The sequence below is a fragment of the Candida margitis genome (assembly GCF_024628925.1).
Source record: "Candida margitis strain CBS 14175 chromosome Unknown scaffold1, whole genome shotgun sequence".
NCBI classification, from domain to species: Eukaryota; Fungi; Ascomycota; class Pichiomycetes; order Serinales; family Debaryomycetaceae; genus Lodderomyces; species Lodderomyces margitis.
In genome coordinates, this window is record NW_026261901.1 from 484,036 (window position 1) to 498,876 (window position 14,841).

The 14,841-nt window shown below is 39.2% G+C and overlaps 6 protein-coding genes across 6 annotated transcripts; 5 read left to right on the forward strand and 1 right to left on the reverse strand. All coding sequences in view use genetic code 12, as the record gives it.

The window, feature by feature from the left end:
* Positions 1-170: 170 nt before the first annotated feature.
* Positions 171-917, forward strand: GPM1 (phosphoglycerate mutase; the record flags this gene model as incomplete). The annotated part of the gene is made up of 1 exon (XM_051817164.1): positions 171-917. The coding sequence occupies one exon, from the start codon at positions 171-173 to the stop codon at positions 915-917; it is 747 nt and encodes a 248-aa protein (XP_051669612.1).
* A 254-nt stretch (positions 918-1,171) lies between these two features.
* Positions 1,172-3,907, forward strand: NSP1 (FG-nucleoporin; the record flags this gene model as incomplete). The annotated part of the gene is made up of 1 exon (XM_051817165.1): positions 1,172-3,907. The coding sequence occupies one exon, from the start codon at positions 1,172-1,174 to the stop codon at positions 3,905-3,907; it is 2,736 nt and encodes a 911-aa protein (XP_051669613.1).
* Positions 3,908-4,921: 1,014 nt separating this feature from the next.
* CANMA_004848 (uncharacterized protein) lies at positions 4,922-5,779 on the forward strand (the record flags this gene model as incomplete). Its single annotated transcript, XM_051817166.1, has 1 exon — positions 4,922-5,779. One exon carries the CDS (start codon positions 4,922-4,924, stop codon positions 5,777-5,779), a length of 858 nt encoding a protein of 285 aa, XP_051669614.1.
* A 293-nt stretch (positions 5,780-6,072) lies between these two features.
* Positions 6,073-6,738, forward strand: VPS20 (ESCRT-III subunit protein; the record flags this gene model as incomplete). The annotated part of the gene is made up of 1 exon (XM_051817167.1): positions 6,073-6,738. The coding sequence occupies one exon, from the start codon at positions 6,073-6,075 to the stop codon at positions 6,736-6,738; it is 666 nt and encodes a 221-aa protein (XP_051669615.1).
* Positions 6,739-6,854: 116 nt separating this feature from the next.
* On the reverse strand, positions 6,855-7,880 carry HEM2 (porphobilinogen synthase; the record flags this gene model as incomplete). The annotated part of the gene is made up of 1 exon (XM_051817168.1): positions 6,855-7,880. The coding sequence occupies one exon, from the start codon at positions 7,878-7,880 to the stop codon at positions 6,855-6,857; it is 1,026 nt and encodes a 341-aa protein (XP_051669616.1).
* Positions 7,881-10,138: 2,258 nt separating this feature from the next.
* ROM2 (Rho family guanine nucleotide exchange factor) lies at positions 10,139-14,440 on the forward strand (the record flags this gene model as incomplete). The annotated part of the gene is made up of 1 exon (XM_051817169.1): positions 10,139-14,440. One exon carries the CDS (start codon positions 10,139-10,141, stop codon positions 14,438-14,440), a length of 4,302 nt encoding a protein of 1,433 aa, XP_051669617.1.
* Positions 14,441-14,841: the final 401 nt, after the last annotated feature.

The following is a 14,841-nucleotide window of genomic DNA, read 5'->3' on the forward strand; positions in this document are numbered from 1 at the left end:
TTTTTAATTTTTTACCCAAATAAATTATTAGTTTTTTTTTCTTTCGTCTTTTCCCTTTTACTTTCCCTTTTCCTTTTCCTTTTCTTCAATTCCCTTCATTTTCCTTTATTCTACAAGAATATACTCTTGAAAAAGGACAACCATTTCAATTGATAGCCCAAAAAGAAAAAATGCCAAAATTAGTTTTAATTAGACACGGTCAATCCGACTGGAACGAAAAGAACTTGTTCACCGGTTGGGTTGATGTTAAATTGTCAGAGACTGGTAGAAAGGAAGCCAAGAGAGCCGGTGAATTGATTAGGGAAGCTGGTATTAAAGGTGACGTTTTGCACACTTCTCTTTTATCCAGAGCCATTCAAACCGCTGACATTGCTTTGGAAGAAGCTGACCAATTGTGGCTTCCAGTCAAGAGATCATGGAGATTGAATGAAAGACACTATGGTGACTTGCAAGGTAAAGACAAGGCCGAAACCTTGGAACAATACGGTAAGGAGAAGTTCCAAACTTGGAGAAGATCTTTCGATGTCCCACCACCACCAATCTCAGCTGACAACAAGTACTCACAAGTTGGAGAGAGAAGATATGGTGATCTCGATTCATCTGTCGTCCCACACACTGAATCATTGAAATTGGTGATTGACAGATTGATTCCATACTGGCAAGACGAAATTGCCGCCGATTTGTTGGAAGGTAAAGTTGTCATTATTGCTGCCCACGGTAACTCATTGAGGGCTTTAGTTAAGCACTTGGACCACATTTCTGATGAAGAAATTGCTGGATTGAATATCCCAACCGGTATTCCATTGGTTTACGAATTGGATGAAAAATTGAAACCAACTAAACCAGCTTACTACTTGGACCCAGAAGCTGCTGCTGCTGGTGCCGCTGCAGTTGCTGCCCAAGGTCAAAAAAAGTAAATAAGCGTATAGAAAAGAGATAATAATACATTCTTCTTCTACTAGTTAGTATTTCGATTGCATTGTAGAGAATGTTTGACAAAGCGAAAAAAAAAAAAAACAGAAAGAAAGAAGAAAAAACAGTAAATGCATACAAAAACTTTAGTCCCTTCTCTAACATAAAAAATCATTAAAGAGAATATTTAACAGTGACGACCTCAGCCTAATCGCGACATATATTCCTCAATTGTGATAAATCTAACTGTAAGGTCATCATGTTCGGAAATAATAACTCATCCGGCAACCAAGGCAGTGCTTTCGGCGGGAATGCTAATAACAACAATACATCACAGAATAGCACATTTGCTTTTGGATCAAACAATTCAAATGCAAATACAACTGCAACTGGAAACGCATTTGGCCAAAGTGCTAAACCTAGTGGTGGGTTTACTTTTGGAGCTGGGTCCAACAATCAACAACCACAATCATCATCGAGTCCTTTTGGCGCACCAAAGAGTACAGGATTCGGATCGGACTCTGGATCTGGGTCTGCTTTTGGAGCAAATGCTGATGCAAACAAGAGTCATGCAACACCTGGTCAGAGCTCAATCTTTGGCCAGCCTGGATCAAATACAACCACATCTAATAACAGCGGGTTCACATTTGGTAAGAAGGATGAATCTCCAGCAGCAGCAGCAGCAGCATCTACAGGGGGAGCTGGCTCTGTAACTTCTGGTGGAGGATTATTTGGTGCTAGCAAACCAGGACAACCATCGACATCCCAACAGGGTACAACTGGGTTTGGGTCTTTTGGAGCTCAAGGTCTGTCTGGACAAACAAGTACATTTGGAGGTGCGTTTGGGCAAAAGAAGGAGGATAATCAGGAAAAGAAACCAGCCTTTGGTTTTGGCAGCTCTACAACAGGACTGAGTGCATTTGGGTCCAATCAATCGGGAGCTGGTGCCAGTGGTGCCGGTACTGGAGGTGCATTCTCATTTGGTGAAAAGAAGGGAACACCACCCGCGTCAACCAATTTCTTCGGTGCAAAGAAAGATGAATCATCATCAACCGCTAATACTGGAACAGGTGGCTTCCAATTTCCTAGTCTGCAACAGCCCAAATCCAGTACTCCTTTTGGAAACGCTGGAAACACTGAACTGGCACAAAAGTCTCAGTCGCCAATGTCAGTAGGAGGCACCTCTTCAAACAATCCCAGTGGCGGAGCATTTGGATTTGGAGCCAAAAAAGACGAAACTTCTGAGAAACCAGCAAGTGGTGGTACATTCCTGTTTGGTAAGAAAGAGGATGAAAAAGACAAACCCGCACCAGGTTCATTGTTTGGTTCTAGTGGCGACAGCGTCAAACCAGCAGCCGGTGGCTTTTCATTTGGGGCCAAGAAAGCTGATGAACCTGCCAAAAAGGAAGGATCTCCTTTCTCACTAGGTGCTAAGAAGGATGAATCCGCACCTGCATCTGGGTCTTTATTTGGCGCTAAGTCAGATGATTCTGCAAACAAGCCGACTGGAGGGTTTTCCTTTGGTGCAAAGAAAGATGATGAGAAGGATAAACCAGCTAGCGGCTTTAGCTTTGGTGCAAAGAAGGATGACGACAAAGACAAACCAGCAGGAGGGTTCTCCTTTGGAGCTAAAAAGAATGACGAGAAAGACAAGCCAGCTAGCGGCTTTAGCTTTGGTGCAAAGAAGGATGACGACAAGGACAAACCAGCTAGCGGCTTTAGCTTTGGTGCAAAGAAGGATGACGACAAGGACAAACCAGCTAGCGGCTTTAGCTTTGGTGCAAAGAAAGATGATGAGAAGGACAAACCAGCTAGCGGCTTTAGCTTTGGTGCAAAGAAGGATGACGACAAAGACAAGCCAGCAGGAGGGTTCTCCTTTGGAGCTAAAAAGAATGACGAGAAAGACAAGCCAGCTAGCGGCTTTAGCTTTGGTGCAAAGAAGGATGACGACAAAGACAAGCCAGCAGGAGGGTTCTCCTTTGGTGCAAAGAAGGATGACGACAAAGACAAGCCAGCAGGAGGGTTCTCCTTTGGTGCAAAGAAGGATGAGAGTGGTGCTAAAAAGGAAGCGAGTACTGCTGATGTGGCTCCCCCTTCTTCTTCGACGACCTCATCTACTGTTGATTCCTCAGCCCAACCTAATTTGAAACCCACCAAGATCCAACCCATCCCAGTGTCAATAGACAATAAGAATTTGGATGATTTGATTTTAAAATGGTCAAAACAATTGGGATCAACTACGAAATTGTTTGATACATATACAGACAAGGTCAAATCATGGGATTTGAAACTAGTGGAAAGTGGGGATGCAATTACAAAGTTAAATCAAGAATCAATTGAAGTACAAGCATTGGAATCCAAAATCGATCAACAATTGTTATTTGTTGAGAATCAACAAGATGAGTTGGAAAAAGTTTTGGACAATTACGAACAGCAAACAGATATCTTGTTGAATAACATTCAACTTAATAACAACTCAGGCCTTGCTAGTTCTGTTAATGTTCCTGCAATCACTGGGGGTACCAATGCAAGCAACACGACTGCCAGCGGTGCAAGTGCATCAAGATCAGCCTTAACTACCCGCGATGACACACAACATCAATCTCAACAACAACAACAACAGCAGCAGCAGCAGCCTCTTGTGCCCACGAGCGTCAGCTTAACCGATAAATTACGTGAGAAGGCCTATTACAATGCCGAACTTTTGGATGAAAGATTAGATACATTGGGCGACAACTTGAATACATTAATAACAGAGGTCAATTCAATAAGCAATATTTTCAACAAGAGTTTGGCCAAGAACCTTATTTCGGCCCAAGGCAAAAGTGAGGGACAAAGTAAAGCTGGTGATAGGAAGGATCAAGCCAAAGGTAATCACAATAATGACAATTCAATCGAAGAAATAATCCAATTGTTGAATCTTCATTTAGAAAATTTGAAGTTTATTGAAAATGCCGAAGCCGTATTGAAGAAAAAGCTATCAAAAACTAAGTAAGATATTTGGATGAGTAAATAAGATTTATATAGGTCAGTTCTATGGCTTATTGTATAAATTTATTTTATTTGTTAGCGTAAAGTAATAGGTTTAATAAGCCTGACCCCTCAGTATGTTTGAGATACTCGGTTACTGGTTGAAGTAAATAAAATGTCAAAGTTTCCTTCGCCTGAATCAGCTCGTATCTAAGAGCCGAATAGATAAAACCATCTCAATGATAAAGAGATGTTATATGTTGTATGCATGTGATAAAAAAAAAAACTTAAAGAGGTACACCGCGGAGTTTACTGAGATTATGTGTTACTTCACTTTTGGTGGGGTAGAAGATCAAATTTCAACATTTCAAAGATTTTATCATTGCTCCGGTACAGGAGAGTGTAGCGATTGTCGTGACTTGTGATAGTATAATTCTATGTAGCTGGACACCAGATTTATCTACCTCCCATAGTTAACTAAAGTGTTGGGTAGTAGTCTGATTATAACAAGATCTAGGGGTTACAGGTAACTTAACTCTCTCTATAAGTTTAATTACTCAAAATGGTGAAAGAAAAAAAAAAAAAAAAAACAGATAGACAGAATAAGTTTGTGTAATATTTGTTGTTTTTACTCCACCAACAAATTTCAAATATTTCTTTCCTGTCTGTCTGTGATAATTTTATTATTTATTTTTGTTCTTTAAAAAAAAAACTATACGTTTAGTACAGTTGGCTTATATAACACCAATACCATCTGATCTTTTCATCGCTTGTCTACAAAACTCCACATCTTTTCTTTTCTTTTTAAGAAGAAAAAAAAAACCACTTCAATCACACGCCTGATTACTCCACTACTTGAGATATCCTTATAGCTTGAAAGAACTTAACTAACAGCCGTGCTGATCAGAGACTAACTTTCATCAGCCACAACTACGAAACCACACTAGACGCTTGATTGAGATACGGTCGAGACATCTTTTTTGCATAACTTTAGCTCAACGAAACTAATTACATTTTCCCCTTTTTTTAAAAAAAAATAATGGCACCCAGTCCACTTTGGTTACTCCTCGACTTGTTGAAGGACCCAGACACGTCCAACAAGATTGTCTTGCAAATGGCTTGGTCTCAAGTCAAAGCCATTGGTATTGGGAAAGTCTTGGCTGCTTTGTTAAGTGCATTGACCGTTGGTGTTTCGTCATTTATTAGAATCCCCCAAATTCGTAAATTGTTAATCAAATCAGAAGTTGATCGTGTTGGGGTTGCCAATGGTTTGTCATTACAGAGTTTGACAATCGACACCTTGAACAGTTTGGTTAATGTATCATTCAATTCCAATAACAACATACCATTTATCAATTATGGAGAGAGTTTGCTTTTGGGTATACAAAATGCCATTATTATCTTGTTGACCAAATATTACAGATTGAGAGGGAATGAAGAGATTGAAAATGTGGGCAAGTTGCCATTGTCTGAAGCAATTAAAGAATTGGCTGATGGTTTGGCTCAACCACTTTTGATTATGGCAGGTGCCGTTATCTTTTTCACCAAGATTGCTCCATCTAGCCTTGTCTCGGCCTTGCAAATCTTGAACATTCCAATTTCTATTATTTCAAAGATCCCACAAATCAGAGCTAATCACAGATTACAAACTGTTAGCCATTTGAGTGATGTTGTTTTGAGAGCCAATGTTCTCGGTTCAATCATTAGAGTGTACACCTCCTACACCGACTACTCAGCCAAGGCAAAGAGAAACAAAAACACTGTCGATGAAAAGATTTTGGTTGCGGGTTACACCACTTCATTGATTATGAATTCAATTTTGTTGGGACAATCTATTGTTTATGACAAGTTAGGTAAAGGAAAACACGTGAAGGACGAAGAAACCAAGAAGGACTAGAGTCTATACAGGTTTATAAGTTTTAGTCGGTGTATATTTTGACCTAGGTCTAATATTTAATCTCTTAGGGTAGCTATGACATACGATTGGGTTATGTAGACAAAGTAGTGAAGTATTCTCTGTTTTCTTGTTTGGTTATTTGGGTCGGCCTTGTTCAAAAAACGCACACGATAAACAAAACAGAAACCGAAAACGCAATCAAAGGAAAAAAAACTTGTTTGGTTGATTTTGCACCGCAGCTATCGAGAGGGCAGCATTTCCAACCCGTTTCACGTCTCTCATATAAAGCAAACATGGGTAACCAGCCTAGCACTCCGAAGATAACTGATCAGGATAGGGCAATATTTCAACTCAAGCAACAGCGTGACAAGATAAAGCAACATCAACGAAAATTAACCATCATATGTAATAAACAAACGGAGTTAGCTAAAAGGGCAATAACCAATAACCAGCCACAACGAGCTAAGTTTTATCTACGATGCAAGAAAAACCAAGAGACTACAATTAACAAGACCTTTGAACAATTGGATAACTTGGAGAAATTAATTGGTACTATTGAATTCAAATTGATTGAAAAGGATGTCATGTATGGATTACAGCAAGGGAATCAAGTATTGAAACAATTAAATAATGAGATGAATGTTGATAAGATTGATAAAATTATGGATGATTTGGAAGAAGAGAAGTTGAAGGAGGAGGAGATTAGCCAAACTTTGGGATTAGGTTCAGGATTGAGTCGCGTTGATGAAGATGCAATTGAACAGGAATTTGTTAAATTGGATCGAGAAATACATCCAAGTCAGGAGAGTAAAGTTAACAAGGAGGACAAAGTTGCTTTGCCCGATGCGCCGACTGATCGTATTATGCCTAATGTGCCGGACACTGTGAAGCAAGAAGAAGAGCAAAGAGACAAGGATGGAACTAAACTGCCGAGAACGAATGAACCAATCGCATTATAAATGCTACGATTTTATTACACGCATTATAGCTTCACATCTTTATACAGTTAATTCACAATTCATTAAATCACTACGCCAACCCTCTCCCTTTTCTCTTTCATGTCATCTCCTTCTTGCTATACCTGTAACCATTCCAAAAATTCAGGAGTAAAGTAACTGATAATCAACCTTGCACCTGCTCTTAAAAACCCTTGATGAGCCTCAAAAGCAATCCCCTTCAAATCAACGATTCCCTTTTCTGCAGCCGCATGCAACATGGCATATTCACCACTTACATGATAAGCACAAATGGGGTAATCACGACACACTCTGCTAGCATCGCTTATAATGTCCAAATAAAAAGTGGATGGCTTGACAATGACTGCATCGGCACCTTCATCCATATCTCTCAATAACGCTCTTCTTGCTAACCCTGACCCTGCTGGTGGTAATTGGTACGCTTTTCTATCACCATGACTGGGCGCACTTCCAGCAGCATCTCTAAATGGACCATACAAATTACCCAGGAATTTAGCTGCATATGACATAACAAGACATCTATTTGCCAATCCGGCTTTGATTAATCCTGCTTTAATATCTTTAATTCTACCGTCCATCATATCGGATGGTGCAACACAGTTGGCACCGGCTTTAGCATAGTTGACGGCAACGGCAGCAATACGTTTCACTGAAGGTTCCGGTTTCAAAGATCCATCATCGTTTAAGATCCCACAATGTCCGTGACTTGTATACTCACAAAGGCATACATCGCACATGATGAATAAATCAGGGAAATTTGATTTCAACAACTTAATACTAGAAATAACCGGTCCGTCTGGATCGTCAGCCGCGGTTCCCATTTCGTCTTTGACACCAGGTTTCAATGGAACTCCAAATAAGATCACTGCTCTCAAACCCTTTTTCACTAAAGAATCAACATAAGGAATTAATTTGTTGATTCCATAACGTTTAATGTTGGGCAACGAAGGGATATCGCTTTCTTCATCCGGGTCGTCAGTGACGAAAAGAGGGAAAATAAACATGTTTTTCATAAGTTGTCTCTCTTGTTGCCATTCGCGTGATAATGCGTGGTTGTATCCACCTTGTAGTACTGATTTAACTGAGTATTCAGTAGTTTCGAGAAATTCTGCCGTATGAACCATGTCGTGAGTTGTGTAGAAGTTGCCTAGTGTTTAGAAGGAGTGTGATATTTTGATGTTGGTATATCTAGGTAAGATGAATATTAAAGTGTCGCTTAAGTCAGTGAGGAAAGCTAGCGGCTGAAAAGAAAAAGAAAAAAAAGAATTCGACCAAATCTTTTGTCATCAGTTCTGTTTTTCTTCTTTTTCGCTTCTCCGCTATGTATTACCTAATTAGGGTAATTATACATCAAGTTGGGACTTGTTAATTCACAGTGAGATTATTTTTTAAAGTTAAGCAGTATGTGCAAAGTAAATAAGCGAAGAGGTACGATGCGTTTGATCTCTTTGATAAAGTACGAAATTTGGCGAACAAAAAAAGGAAGAAAAGTTGTTGTTGGGACAGCTAAAATTATGCGAAGGAGACGGCTTGTCCAACCTATTATTCAAACTTGGGAGTATTTTGAAAGGCTAGCTATCAAATAATATGGCCTAACTTGAAACATTCTGTTACTTTCAGATAAACCTTTGTGACTAAGGCTGGGATTTAACTGTCTGTGAATTTAAATTGGTAGCGAAATTGCGGAGGCTTGGGTTCACTTTTTAAGCCAAAGATTGTGTGCGCCATGAATTCTACTCGACCAAAATCAAACAAGGAGAAAGAACAATCTCGAGGTAAATACTGAAGCTTGTGTAGAGATGGGTTTAACAAAATACTGGTGAGAGTGTGTCTAATATACTAAGTAAGCTAGTGTGACACTTTCCTCAACATCATTACGTCACCAGGAAATCTATCGTCGGAGTTAACTATGCGCTGGCTAAAATGGGGAATTATTTGTGTAATATCGTATTTCTCGACAATACCCAGTTTGATCCGTAGGGAGCAAAAGAGAGGGAGGCATTATAAACAATTTGAAAGGTCTTTTTACAAGTCTTGACGGAACACACATCTCTACTTCTTCGTCTAACTTTCCTAGCTGTATATATAATTCCTCTTTTAATCCATAAACATTCTCGACGAATTGGAATTTTAGTTCGTTTTTTATTTTAATTTTCGCAGCTAGAAGTTACAAAAGCAGCAGAAAAAGAAATGACCCTTTGACCGCCTTAGAAGTCTAGAACAAAAGTTTTTTTTTGTGCACCCAATTAAACGCTAACCAACCAAACTTCAAGAAAACCCTTACTAGTTTGATATAGGACTAGTAGGGTGACTATCCACCTAGTTTATTATTGCTGAACTGCACGCAACTGTCTCTTCAAAACCGTATGATACCCGGATGAAAGTTTCCTTTTGACCAACAGGACATGACGTCTGAAAATTTGTTATAATCTGTCGTCTAATCTCGAAAAAGCTCAAGTCAGTAAGATTGACAATAAATATATGAGACTCTGTAGCTTTCTGTACAATGCCATGGTACTTGTTTGACGTGCCTTTGCTTTGCATCACAAACCGTTTCAGATTCCTTGTCAATGACATTTTGAGCATGTTATATTCCACATAACCTTCACCCTAGACTTTGTTTCTCTGCGTTTGCAATGCGCCTGTTGACTCTACGATTCGTGGTTTCCTGATTCAACATCGCTTCTACGAAAGTGAATAAACGAGGCCAGTTACAAAAGTTTCATTGCAACTGAAAAACTGCACTCACTAAATAAAAAGCTGTAAGGTATTTCGATATGTAGGCACTGCCATCAAAAGCGCATAATTTAATGTATTACGGAATAGAATTGGATGATCTCCACCTCTGTGAGTCAGTGTCTTCTTGATTTACACAATAATAAGTACAAATTGAGTAAGTCATTAAGTCAGAATTTCGCCTTGTCTGCGTTCCTTCCTTCTCTCCCTGTATCCTAAGAATAATACAATAGAGTTCATACATGATGCATACATATAACAAAGGTATTATTGTTTCTCTATAATACATGTATTAATATATACGATATTAAAGGGAAAAAAAATTTAATACACACACAATACAATACACAATACATTCCCTCAATCACTCACCCACAGAAAGCAAAAGGGAAAAATAAAAAATAAAAAAATAAAAAAAATTTAGAGAGCGAAAGAGAAGAAACTTTCATTACACACTCACATTCTCACATTCTCACACACAATACGATCAACATAATCAAACAACACACAATTCAACCATACAACCATACCACTTCATAAACACATTCCCTCACTACCTCTTTTCCACTACTTCCTCCTTCTCCCCAGTCATCTAGCCTATTAATCATCACATTTTAATTTTAATACAGATTTGGGCAATAATAGAATGGTAAATACTGTCAATTTACCTGCTCATTTAGTGCCACAAGCATTTATGAATCAACAGGAGGATCATAATCACAATGACTATAGTAATCAACCGAATTTAGAGCAGCAACAGGAGCAGACGCAACACTATCATCTGTCAAACCTGAGTCCTCAGAAGAGGCAAGAAGTACACCCGACTTCATTTCAACAACAACAATTACAACTGCAGCAACTACAACTGCATGCAAATAATTCACCACACAAACCCAGTCAGTATCCACTTCGTACGCCTGACTATCCTCAACACCAGCAGTACCCGAAACAACATGCACAACATTCACAGCCAGTGCCAGGTGCACATTATCAATCACCACAAAAATACCCACCTCAACAACAATATCAGCAATCTCAGCAGCCAGGTGCATATGGTGCTATGCATCAAATTCAAGGTCCTCCAAGCCCCTATTATGCTTCAGGGTCCTCGACAAGTCACCCAACACCCCAGCAGAACCCCAACTATCCTTCTCTAGAGCCTACGCGTCGTAATCAATCATGGACATCACAGACCGGATCAATCTCAACGTTGGACCCATACGGCAATGGACGACCAGCAAACTTTAGCTTAGCAGAAAACGATCAACCAGGTCTGCAACAGTCCCAACCATATTACACGAATCAAGGTATACCTGATCAAAACTACAATCAAAATTTCAACCAGAGGCCAACAAATGGTTCCTTTGACGCTTACAATCAACCTCAGTACGATGAAAATGCAGGCCAGGCTGCTCAATACGCAAAACCTTCCAACAGGTCAGCACTGTCATTGACATACGAAGCTAACCTGCAATTTCAAGGAAGTGGAAAGGGCAGTACGAATATTCCCTATCCTGTAGACAATCAAGTTCCGGGGCACCCATCACTTCACCCTACAATTCATGAGCAGTCAGAACAATACACACCTGCACCGAAGGCTCGAAAAGCGCCTACAACAAACTTGCCACCGATTCAAACCGACCAAATGTATAATAACTTTGATAACAGGAGGATTGTTTCCTCTCCTCACCATCAACAAGCACCTCGTCATGTAAATCAAGATGCACGAACAAAGTCCTTGTCGTCAAGTTCGTCGAGATTCAAAAGTGCGCAGCAACTACAACACAATCAGATGCATAATAATCATGACCAGTCGAATAATACTCGTCCTTTATCTGGTGAAAGGGGAGGCTCATCAACTTCGTTGCATCACACGTTTTCACTTTCGTCAAAGTCACGTTCGTTTAGTTCCATTAGTAAATTTTCGTCATCGTTATCAACAAAGAAGTTTAACTCATCCTCATCATTAGGTAAAGCGGACCGAACAAGCAACGCAAGCTCAAAGACTATGGTTCCTATGCACCCCAGTTCAAATGCAGTAGTTTATCCTGCAATCTTGTCGGAAGTTGCCAAAGTTTTTAAAGAGGCAATCATTTTAACAATCAATACAAAAGATGGATTAGAGTACCACGACACTTTTACTGGTAAAATGGCAGTTGATATATTGTGTCGAGTCATAAAAACAAACGATCGAAACTTGGCACTTTTGTTGGGAAGGACATTGGATGCGCAAAAGTTTTTCCATGATGTTACTTATAATCATCGTTTGCGTGATTCAGTTCATGAAGTATACGCATTTTCGCATATCTATAATGATGTTGACTTTTATAATGAGGATGGCTCGATCAGCAACGGGAACAATAGCAATGCGCCATCTAAGCAAGGATCGTTTAGTGACAGCCTTCAGTTACAACAAGCTATCCAAGAAAACTTTTTAGCACAGCAACTCCCACAACATGTTAACCAACCATCATCGGCAGAGTACATAAACTCTGGTCCTTTGGCTAGTAACAGATTAAGCGGTGGTAACAATGCCTCTGTAGCCGGAAAGAAGCTAACTGCAACACAACAAACTGGTGTCAATGGTGTTTTTACCATTTTGACTGATTGCTATTCTCCGACATGTAGTAGGAATCACCTTTGCTATAGTATAGCATGTCCCAGGAGATTGGAACAACAAGCTAGACTCAATATGAAACCACAGGGTGGATTGAAGCGAGCTGTGTCGAGACTCTCATTGCACGATCAGGAGGAAAATGAGACCTTATGGCACAAGACTGTACCGCAATCTGTGTTGGATAGATTAGACAAGCATGAAAAGACCAGACAGGAGTTGATTTATGAATTCATCTATACCGAACGTGATTATGTGAAGGATTTGGAGTTTATGACTGATTTTTACATTATGCCGTTGAGAAACCCGGCAAATAATATAATTCCAGAGCATCAAAGAGAAATCTTTATTCAAACCGTGTTTGGTGGTGTTGGCGATTTGCTAAGGTTGGGAAAGGGTTTTAGTGAAGCGTTGACAAAGAGACAACAACAGCAAAAGCCAGTTATTGAAACTATCGGCGATGTATTTCTAGACCATGTTGGCAATTTTGAACCATTTATTAGGTACTCGGGAAATAAGGTGTTTGCGACGTTTGAACATGAGCGTCAGCAACAGGTGAATATCAAATATGCGCGATTCCTCGATGCCATTGAAAAGAAGCCAGAGTCTAGAAGACAAGATTTGTCATCCTTTTTGATCAAAGGTGTCCAAAGGCCAGCAAGATACCAGTTATTGTTGGCGGGGATTTTGAAACATACCAAGCCGGAAAGCCCAGACTACAAGTATCTTGTAAAAGCAAAAGAAGAGATAGAGGCGCTTTTGGTCAAGATCAATGTACAAACTGGTGAGAGTACTGATCGTCATAAAATTATGGTTTTGCATAGACTCTTGGGTAAACAAACGTTGGAAAACAAGTTCAATTTCAAATTGTCGTACAATAACCGTATTTTGTACCAAGTTACGTTAAACAGGAAGCGGGACAATGAAAAGATTGATTTATATTTATTTGAGCACGCATTATTGTTGGTGAAGCACAAGATTCAAAATAAACGAGAGCAACATAAAGTGTTTGAGAAGCCGATCTTATTGCCACTATTGTTTGTCAATAGTGGATTTGAAGCACCAACTAATAGAACCTTGATGAATTTCAGGTACAATGTGTCGCTTGTTTCCGACACCAGTTTGAAAAACCAGAGGACTGAGAGTAGTAACTATATTGGAAACACTTTGTCTTCAAACAATGCCAACAAGTTCCAATTGAATTTCCTTGGGTTGGGAAGGAATCAAGTACATGTTCCGTTATTTGCTGAAGACCTGACTATCCAGAGTCAAGTGTTGCAACAAATTGCACAACAACAAAGAAAGTTAATTGACGCTAATGACTTGTTTTCCATGAGTAAGTATGAAACAAGACGATTTACTGGGAATAATAAGATCAACTGTGCTGTGCCATGTTATGGTGGCAAGAAGTTGTTGTATGGTACCGATTCTGGTGTATGGGTGAGTACTGTGCGTTCGATTAGCACTACATCAAACGAAAAGATTTGTTCTGATCCCACATTGGTCATATCAAAGCCTTATGTTACTCAAGTTGAAGTGTTGGTTGAATATTCGAAATTGCTAGTCTTGAGTGATAAAGCGTTGTATGAGTTTGATCTTGCATGCACTGATTCATTAGACCATATGAAAAATACAAAACTGGGCAAGTTGATCATGACGCATATTTCGTTTTTCAAATATGGTGTGTGCGACGGCAAGTTGTTAATCATTGGTGCCAAGACAGGATCCCAGCATTCAATCTGCATATTTGAGCCAATTAACCCGTTTGACCCTAAACAAAAGAATCGTAATAAGAACAAAATTGAAATACAAGAAATACCATTTACATCTGATCCAATTTCCATATCTTTCATGAAGAGTAAATTATGTATTGGATGCACAAAAGGGTTTGAAATTTTGTCGCTTCAATCAGGTAACAAGGAACCAATCTTAGATGAAGCTGATCCATCACTAGATTTTGCAACCCAACGAGAATCAGTGACACCGTTAGTCATCCATCGGTTAGGCAAGGATGTATTATTATGTTATTCTGAGTTTGTGTTTTTGATCAACAAGAATGGGTGGAGAACTAACCATGATTGGGGAATATTTTGGGAAGGCACTCCACAAAATGTGGCGTTGTTCTTTCCTTATTTGCTATCATTTGAACCTGGGTTTATCGAAATTAGAGATTTACATACAACTAACCTCATTCGTGCTTTGGTGGGGGAGAATATCCGATTCTTACATTCAAATGAGCATGAAGCAATGTTTGCTTGTGAGGAAAGAGGATATGACATTATAATTTCGATTGATTTCCTAAATTTAAAACCCAAATCGCCAACGATAAAATGAAGCTGAAGATTGGGAAAGAGGGAAAAATAAAAAAAAAGTACAGGAAGTAAATAGTATTAGTTTTCTTTACATGTATACAAGATTATTCATATATGTTAAATGACTGATGGTAAAAGTAGACCACACGAGGAGATCCTTGGTGAACAGAAAGCGGAACGCGTGAAATTTAAGTTTTAATGTTTTATTATTTTATTTCTATTTTTATTTTTATTTTTATTTTGTACCGACGTGAACTAAACCGACAGGTCCATTGTGAAAGTCGCGCATACTTGTGCCCCACTCTTTTACGAGATGAAATGAAAAGGCCAAAGTAGGTTAGAATAGAATGGAACTGAAATTACCTGTTAGATAGAATATGGGTCCTTTTGCCTAGTAAGTGAATCATATCTCCCTTCACCCTC